At 47.9% G+C, this 9495-nt stretch overlaps 1 protein-coding gene across 1 annotated transcript; it reads left to right on the top strand.

Moving 5' to 3' along the window:
* Positions 1-1412: 1412 nt before the first annotated feature.
* GCNT3 (glucosaminyl (N-acetyl) transferase 3, mucin type) lies at positions 1413-4735 on the top strand. The gene has a single exon (XM_006136858.5). It carries the CDS (start codon positions 1625-1627, stop codon positions 2927-2929), a length of 1305 nt encoding a protein of 434 aa, XP_006136920.3. The 5' UTR covers positions 1413-1624; the 3' UTR covers positions 2930-4735.
* Positions 4736-9495: the final 4760 nt, after the last annotated feature.

Genomic DNA, 9495 nt, shown 5'->3' on the forward strand with positions numbered 1-9495 from the left:
AACCCGACCCCCCACCCCCGACAGACAGTTCTCAGGGGTTCCCCGCTTGCTTGACTAACTCGATGAGGGACAGCAAAGCAGTCCTGGCTTGGAGTACCCTGAGTGCCCCCACTCGGCACATCACAGCACTCAGCCATCAGCCCGAGCTCCTGCCCCGTTGGCTGCCCGCCCCAACTGAATAGGGCTGCAGTCCTTTATTCCTGGGAGCATGCCCAGTAGGAACTGGAGGGAGCAGCCCAGGTTAAAGAAGGGAAGCGCTTAGAGGCACCAGAAGTCATTCTGTACATGGTTAGAATGTGAGCTACAGTTGTGGCATTTCTGTATATCATTTTCTGTATGAAGAGCCAGCCTGGTTTGACACCTGTGCTAGCCTTTCTTGTGTCAGGTACGAAGTTAGATCTCAAGCGAAACAGATGTCCAGAAAAATGTTTGTTCTTCCTAGTTTGATCATTATCTTACTGCTGAGAGATTGTTGTTCTGTGGCAAGTTCAGTGTGTGAAGTGATATCGACAACCTGTGCTGTAGTTTATCTGGTACCCCGTGTTATGGGAGGTTTGGGCTCCCGCGAGTTAGAATGCTGATGGACATTGTGGATATTAACGTAATGTATTGTCAGAAAGCTCAGAAGGTGCAAACACGCTTTGTAAGAGAACAACTTCGCCATCGCAGATGGACTCATCACTCAGACCAAGCCGGGAGAGAGGAAGGTGGGAAGAGAAGAGGCCTGAGAAGTTGAGGGCGCTCTCTGAAAGTTGCAGGGAGAGAGGGAAAGTAGAGCGGGCAAAGAGGAAGGGTGCCAGAGAGGCAGCGGGAGAATCCCAGGACCCTAGAACTGGAAGGCACCTCAAGAGGTCATCAAATCCAGGCTCCTGCCCTCAGGGCAGGACCAAGCATCATCCCTGACATACTCTTAACTATCTAAAGAGCTGGAGATTCCACAACCTCCCTAGGCAACTTATTCCAGTGTTCAACCCCCCCGAATATTAGGAAGTTTTTCCTGCTGTCCAACCTACTTGTGGGGGGAGGAGTTCTTGCGTTATTCTAAGCAAGGCAATAGCCTAGGAAACGGAATGAGGGAGAATCCGGGGCGACTCCTGAAGGAGACACGAGAGAAGCGGACCCCTTTGATGCTCTGGTCCAGCCTGGGAGGCTCTTCGCAGTGCTGAGAGCCCGGGCGTGGAGGCTGTATCTCCTCTCGCTGTGCAGCGCACGGACACGGCAACCCACGCTCTCCGGGGCAAGCCAGGCAAGGGCAGTGGGAGGAAGGGTTCGACATTTCCGCTTGACGCTTCATCTTTTGCACTTTGGCCTCCGTGCTCAGCATTTCCACACCCAGGGGGTGGGGGTGGGGGTGGGGGTGGGGGGAGACCCAACCTGGTGACTAAGCCGCTGTCCCGCCTCCTTACGGAGCTCAGGTAACACTTCACAAAAGGAAGACAAGGGCAGGGACCGCGGCTCACTCACCTGCTCCCGGGGGACACTCGCCCAGAGCGGCTACCAACATCGTGTGGCACTTCGGCATCCCCCAGACCCTGCCGCCAGGAGCGGGGTGACTCAGGGAGCGGATGCTTCGCTGAGAAGACACTTCCAGTCAGTTGCGAAGATTCCCCTTTGTTCCCCCAAGATGCTTCGGGGTCCGTGTCCCATCCAGCGCCTGCTGCTCCTGGGCTTTCTGATGCTGTTTGCCACGCTGGTGCTGAAATATTCCTCCTGGGAATGCAGCTTCAGCGACCTGGGCAAAGACGCGCTGCATCTCAAAAGCCAGCGCTGCAAGGACCAGCTCTACCGGGCGCTCAAGCTGCCCCCCAGGGGCCAGATCAACTGCTCCCGGATCGTCAGGGGGGACGCGGAGGCGGTGCAGGCGGTTCTTTTGAGCAGGCTGGAGAAGACACGCCGGCCAGAGCCGCTCGGCCCCCGGGATTACCTGAACCTGACTCGGGACTGCGCGCTCTTCAGAGCCGGGCGGAGGTTTCTCGGGTCCCCCCTGAGCCAGGAGGAGGAGGATTTCCCGATCGCCTACTCCATGGTGGTGCACGACAAGGTCGAGATGTTCGAGAGGCTGCTGCGCTCCATCTACGCGCCCCAGAACATCTACTGCGTCCACGTGGACCTCAAGTCCCCCGACGAGTTCAGGGAGGCCGTGCGGCGCATCGCCTCCTGCTTCCACAACGTCTTTTTGGCCAGCAGGACGGAGCGAGTGGTGTACGCGTCCTGGGCCAGGGTGCAGGCGGACCTGAACTGCATGGAGGAGCTGCTCCGGAGCCCCGTGCCCTGGCGCTACCTCCTCAACACCTGCGGCACCGACTTCCCCCTCAAGACCAACGCCGAGATCGTGCGGACCCTCAAGTTTCTCAACGGGAAAAATAACATGGAGTCCGAGAAACCCTCGTCGGTCAAGAGGGCGCGCTGGAAATACAGCCACCGCGTGGGGGACTCGGTGGTGCGCACCGACAGGGAGAAGGGCCCCCCGCCCCACGGCGCCCCCATGTTCACGGGCAGCGCCTACGTGGTGGTCACCAGGGGCTTTGTGCGAGCCCTCTTTGAAAACCCCGCGGCGCAGCAGCTGCTGGAGTGGTCCAAGGACACCTACAGCCCCGACGAGCACGTGTGGGCCACCCTGCACCGCATGCCGGGCATGCCGGGCTCCGTCCCCTACAACGACAAGTATGAGGTGTCCGATGTCAACGCCGTGGCCAGACTGGTGAAGTGGGAATACCTGGAGGGGGATGTCAGCAGGGGGGCGCCCTACCCGCCCTGCACGGGGGCCCACCGCCGCGCCGTCTGTGTGTACGGGGTGGGGGACCTCCACTGGATGCTGCAGACCCATCACCTGCTCGCCAACAAGTTTGACCCCAGTGTCGATGACAGCGCAATCCAGTGCCTGGAGGAGCATCTGCGGCACAAGGCCCTGTATGGAGAGGGGCTGTGAGGACGCAAGGCCAGAGAGCCTGGCTCTACAGGGGAGCTTGCCTCCGCGTACAGGACTCGTCCCGGAGACTAGCCACAGGAGTTTTTCTATGGTAAAAAAAAAATCTTGACTACAGGGAAGCCTCTCCGAGAGAGTCCGGGCAACTCCCTAGACTCTGCTCCAGCCAGAGCAGAAAGCCCCCTGTGAGTGAGTCCTCTCCTTAGCAGGGTTGCTTTGGCCTTTTCATTTGAAAGCAAGGGAAAGGAATGTGCTAATCAGGTGCAAAGTCTCCAGAAGTTGCTTCCTCCGTGGCAGTCTGGAAACATCACTCTTCTGTGGTTTACCCAGGCCCCTAGAAAATAAGGAGACTGCCACTGTAGAGCAGGAAAGAAGCTTTCACCTGGTATCCAGCCGCATTCATTGTCTTGTTAAAGTTTTTCTTCTGGGGGAACTGCCTTATTCTCACTACGAGGTTGGTGTACATCATACTTAGGATCTGCTTATTCTCAAATCCAAGCTGCAGGGAGTTAGCACTCCCTACCACAGTGGTCTCCAATATGGTGCCCACGGGCGCCATGGTGCCCGCCGGGGCATTTATGTGTGCCCACCTATTGATTAGGGCCAGCCTGAGTCATTCTTGTGCCTCGGACGCCTAGCACCTGCACAGCCCCGGGCGCCAGGCAGCCCCAAAAGGTTGGGGACCATTGCCCTACCAGGACATGCTGGCTAGAGGGAGGATTTTTACAGAAAATGTTAACTGTAGAAACCTGTGGCTTTAAATGATGCTGTTTGGACTCATACAGGTATGTAATAGGAACAGCAATTCAGGAGTATTCAGACTTTCTCTGATAAAGGGATTGATGTGGAATCTGTACATAAGTATCATTTTCAAATTGGTTAAAATGGTTGGCCACCCGTTTTGGGGAAAGAGCCCTATATTTTTTTAAAAAGTCACAAAAAATTGCAACTTTTTTTCTGCTTCGTAGTGAATGCTTGGAAGAACTAGTGATAGAAATGTAGCCGTGTTAGTCTGGGGTAGCTGAAGCAAAATGCAGGACAATGTAGCACTTTAAAGACTAACAAGATGGTTTATTAGATGATGAGCTTTCATGGGGCAGACCCACTTCCTCAGATCTGTATACATGATTTCCTGGTACATCTGGATGCAGTAGTGGCCCAAAAGATAAAATCTCTTGGGGAATATTATAAGCTTTATCATTGTTTGAACCAAGCATTTTCATTTTGGTTAAAAAGCACAGATCCAGACAGAAAATGTACTGTAAGTCCACATTTTATTCTTGCTTCCATTTAACTTCTACTTTGTTTCCCTCTCTTTTCATTCTGTTTTACTAATGTTTTGTATACATATCCATTTCAAGGTTTCCTTGTATTTCTTTTTGCAGTGTTATCCACAATTATATGCCTTGTGTGATTGCATAAACTAGTTTCTCTTATCCTGGTTCTGCCTTGTCAGTTGCTTATATTTAGAAATAAGAGGTGGACAAGCAAATGTAAACTATTGCAAAAGTTTCCCCCTTCTATAGATTATAAAGAAAACCAGAGTGGAATCCAGGTTCAAAGAATTCAGACTGGTTCCTATAAGAGCACAAGCTACTTCATATACTTCACTTTCTTTGCCTCAACTGTATGCCAGAGGTGGCTTTTCACATCCTTTCTTGCTAACTCATTTGTATTGACCCCAGCTGTGCCTTTTACTACCTCAACTAGTTTGGCTAATTTATTTAAATTTAAATAATTGAGTTTTATTTTATTGTATGTAATTGTATTTCTTGGAGTAAAAAACCCAATAAAAATATAAAACCTGTGTTCCTTGAGTATTTTATGACATAAAAGTTGAGAATACATAAGTCCGGGAGAATGGAGATTCTGATTTTACTCACCTTCTGCATGACCAAAGCCATTTAACGTCTGTGCCTCAGTTTCTTTGTCTGCAAAACTGGGACAATAAACCTTAACTCTAGTGATATTGTGAGGCTAAGTTCAGTGAGATGCTTCGATAAAAAGAGCCATAAGTGAAAATTATTGTTACAAATAACCCTGTGATCCAGTCAGAATTCAGATAAGCAAGATTTCCATGGAAAGCAGGATGTTTGCCCCTCAATCTTAGTCTAATAAGCACAGCTCCTTTCCCTGTGTGCTTTCTTGAGCCTTACCTCACTTGTCTTTGTGCTATTATTCTAAAGCATATATTTCACTAGCACAGCATTACAGTACTGTGGCTGCTAGAAGACACCACTTTTACTCTAAGGCTACATCTAGACAGGCATGATTTTCCGGAAATGCTTTTAATGGAAAAGTTTTCCATGAAAAGCATTTTCGGAAAAGAGCATCAAGATTGGCATGGACACTTTTCTGCAAAAGCCCTTTTTACAGAAAAGCGTCTGTGCCAATCTAGACGCGCTTTTCCGCAAAAAATCCCCGATCGCCATTTTCGCGCTTGAGGCTTTTTTGTGGAAAACAAATCTGAGCTGTCTACACTTGCCCTTTTGCACAAAACTTTTGCCCGAACGGGAGCAGCATAGTATTTCGGTAAACAGCACTGATTTCTTACAGTAGGAAGTCAGTGCTTTTGCGGAAATTCAAGCGGCCAGTGTAGACAGCTGGCAAGTTTTTCTAGAAAAGCGGCTGATTTTCCGGAAAAACTGGCCAGTCTAGACACAGCCTAAGTGTTGCCTAAGGCAACTCCATGGCAGCAAGGTGGAGAGATTTCAATCAGGCTGATAAATTATCATTTCAATCACTTGAATTGTAGGCAATTGTAACTTTAGATTAAATGTTTCCTGAACTCATTTATAAATCCTGTTTTTTACAATGCCACTGCTAGAAGGGAATCTGAACCTTACAAAAATGCTATGAGCAGCACAGAAAACCACCACCATTAAGGCCCTGATCTCACAAACACCTAATCAAGTGACTTTATTCACGCAGCTAAAGCTATTCACTTCAGTGGGACTACTCATGTGCTTAAAGTTAGGCATGGGCATAAATGTTTGATGCATCAGTGGCTAAAGTTGTATTTCTATTAAATACTTCCTAGTGGCATAAACCGTGTCACTTATGTACCACACTGCCTCCTTTTCAATAATAAAAAGCTATGGGAAATTTTCAATGGGTTAAGCAAATGTATTGTGAACTTTTCATATTCATAGAGTAAATTTTTAAAATAAGAATCTTAAAGTTAAGTGCCTAAATCTGAGTTTAAGAGCTGAAGGGTGAGATTTTAAAATGATCTAAAATGACTATTGACTGCCAGAGGAGGCTGTGAAGGCTAGGACTATAATAGAGTTTAAAGAGAAGCTAGATAATTTCATGGAGGTTAGGTACATAAAAGGCTATTAGCCAGGGGATAAAATGGTGTCCTTGGCTCTGTTTGTCAGAGGCTGGAGAGAGATGGCAGGAGACAAATCGCTTGATCATTGTCTTCCGTCCACCCTCTCTGGGGCACCTGGTGCTGGCCACTGTCGGCAGACAGGATACTGGGCTAGAAGGACCTTTGGTCTGACCCAGTACGGCCGTTCTTATGTTCTTATGTTCTAGAGTGATAGACATGCATAGCCTGGTCAAAATATATCTGCCTTCTTGTCTTGTGAAGGGTCACTGTTTCTAAGAGTCACAATGGTTGCAATTTTGTATGTGAGCTTGACGTGTTCTCATAGAAGGATATTGATAAGACCCTAAACTTTTGTCAAGACCTATGACCATTTTAAACCCAATTCATTTATTTATCATGGAGAAAAAAAATCTGTATAAAATGTATTAATATTTTGTGTGAGAGAGAAACACAAGATATCCAGCTTAGCTATTTATGACTGAAAAATAAAAAGTTGGAAAGAAATTTTAAAATTTGCTTTTAATGTTAAAAAATTCATTGTCTAAATAAAATCTTATTGTTAAACAATGTTTATCACCCTTTAATCAGTGGCCTTTCAAATTGAAATATTTATTTCCCCCTACAGCCACAGAGATTTTTTGTTATTTTGTTTTGTTTTCTGCCAAATTAAGGCTTTTTTGTTGGACTCTTTGATTTCCCCCAGATAGTTTTGGAGGGATCAGGCTGATCACTAGCTCTTTATGTACCAATCATCAGTAGAAACTATGATTATTCAGTTTCCAAGATATTTGTCAATTAAGTTGTCACCTCAACTCTGTCCAAAGGCTACACTGGAAAATAAGCATCTGGCCTTCAGGCTTTGGGAAGAGTGGAAATTTAGGGCTCGTCTACTGTACAAACAAACCACAACCAAGCCATGTTTTTCTCTGCCTGTCATGGAAACAGGCCTAGAATAACTTTATGCAACCTTAGGTCCTTTGAACCATGTCAGACCAGTTTCGGTTTCTTGAGAGTGAAGAAGCTTCAAAAAATTTCTTTCTTGCATCATTTCAGTACTGATGTCTTACCTGCTGGAAACATTTCTTACCTTACCTGTTTAGCCAGAAATACAATCTCTAGCAAACCCAGAGAGATATTCCTTACAATACAATAGTCTTTGAGCATTTCATGAGTCTATCGCATTCCAAGTGTCCCATACACTCCCAGATTGTTATAGTAATTATAATCCATTTGTAATCATTCTATAAACATTTTGCCAGTTTGTCAGTTTTGCCTCCCCTTATGAGAGTTATACACTTTCCTTGGAGAATCAATTTGTATTGGTTACAGCACTTGGAATAGTATGCTAGAGATTTCTTTCAGACCAGAATTTGATGCAGTAGACAGCAGGAATAATGTGATTGTTTGAAGACCCTAAACCCGTGGTCCCCAACGCAGTGCCCACGGGCACCATGCAGGGGCGGATATAGGGCAGGGCGAACGGGGCGGCTGCCCTGGGCCCCGCGCTTCAGAAAGCCCCGCGCATGCGCCATGGCAAAGGGGAGGCCCCGCGGAATTATGCTGCCCGGAGCCCCGCAAAACGGTCATCTGCCCCTGGCGCCATGACACCCGCCGGGGCATTTATGTGTGCCCGCCGAGTGACCAGGGCCAGCCCGAGCCATTCTTGCACCCCAAGCCCCGTGCGCAGCAGGGCTTGATTGAGCCATTCCTGCGCTCTGGGCTGCGGGTGTGTGACGCATGTGCAGCTTCACCCTCAGGCGTGCTGCACACCTTACAGCTGCAATCGGGCGCGCGGTGCTGAGCAGCCCCTGGCCCTGGGCGCGTGATACCTGATGGCAGCTTTAAGGGGTGCTGTGCAGCCGGGCGCACGGCGCTCCTTACCGCTGCCATCAGGTGCCCCCCATAGGTTGGTGCCCCGGGCAGCTGCCTGGCTAGCCCTCCACTTAATCTGGCTCTGCATGCGGTGCATATGGGGCCCCACCCCAGACGCGTGGTGCATGCGCCACCCCGCTCCCTGCATGTATGGCGCGTGAGTGGCCCCGCCCCCGGGCGCCCGGCAGCCCCAAAAGGTTGGGGACCACTGCCCTAAACGCTTGTGTTAGTTCTTGTCCAGGTTCAAAGCCAATCTTTCTGAAGTTTGCAAAAGATCAGATTAATTTTTTCTTTTGTCCATCACTGACCCTTCTCCCCCATCTCTGCTTGTGCAGCAGAAACACTAAAATACCATGGAGTTTCTTTTAGATCATGTCTGTCCTGATCAATACCAGGAAGTGTGAAATATCATGTCTACAAAACCTCTTTTAGGCCACAGAAGTTCAGATAAGCCAGCCACCAGGCACTGACACTGGGGTTGTAAAACTTTATAGTGCAATCTAGGTCTAGAGTGACTTAGTAGAGCCATTTTTTTTCTTCCTCACCTCCACAAAACACTGCCAATAACTGAGGAAGAGATTTAGCTTAATCCACCCTGAGAAAGCTGAGAAATAGACTTTCCACATTAATTCAGTGACGTTGTATTACATGACAGCATAAGCAACACACACCACTCAGGTTCAGATTAGAACCTAGACCTGAGGTGTTAAAATAAGAAATTTGTTTACCCAGGATGTCTCAAAGAAATAACTTAAGTCCAGAGGTACCTAACAGCAATGATTGCTTATGTGAATGCTGTATCTAATTGGAGGATATAAAGTCCTTTGCTGTGCCGACTTTTATGATGTCTTCTATGGACTCTAATGTCTGTCATTTACAGAAGCCGTTTGCCATTCTCATATCTGAGGTCCTCATGGAGGAATAAGAGGAAGAAGCATCCAGTTCCTGTTTGGCCATGACTCATTATTAGGGGTCAAAGAGGAGTAGCTTTGCTGCTAATTTCTTTCTAACTTAACGAATATGTCTGCACTTTCACCCTCTTTTGAGAAAGGGATGCAAATGAAGACATTCGAAATTGCAAATGAAGCCGGGATTTAAAAATCCCACACCTCATTTGCATAATCATGTTATGGCGCTATTTTGAAATACAAAACGCAGTGTAGATGCGGTTATTTCGGGAGAGCACCCTTCTTCCAAAATAACCCTTAACAGCATCTGCACCACGTTTTGTAGTTTGAAATAGCGCCATAACGCAATTATGCAAATGAGGCACAGGATATTTAAATCCCGGCTTCATTTGTAATTTTGAATGTCTTCATTTGCATCCCTCTCTCGAAAAAGGGTGCAAGTGTAGACATACCCT

This window comes from Pelodiscus sinensis, chromosome 14, assembly GCF_052426305.1.
Source record: "Pelodiscus sinensis isolate ZL-2025 chromosome 14, ASM5242630v1, whole genome shotgun sequence".
Lineage (NCBI taxonomy): Eukaryota > Metazoa > Chordata > Testudines > Trionychidae > Pelodiscus > Pelodiscus sinensis.

Coding starts and splice junctions, on each gene's coding strand:
- GCNT3 (XM_006136858.5), top strand. CDS start 1,625: ATGCTTCGGGGTCCGTGTCCCATCCAGCGCCTGCTGCTCCTGGGCTTT.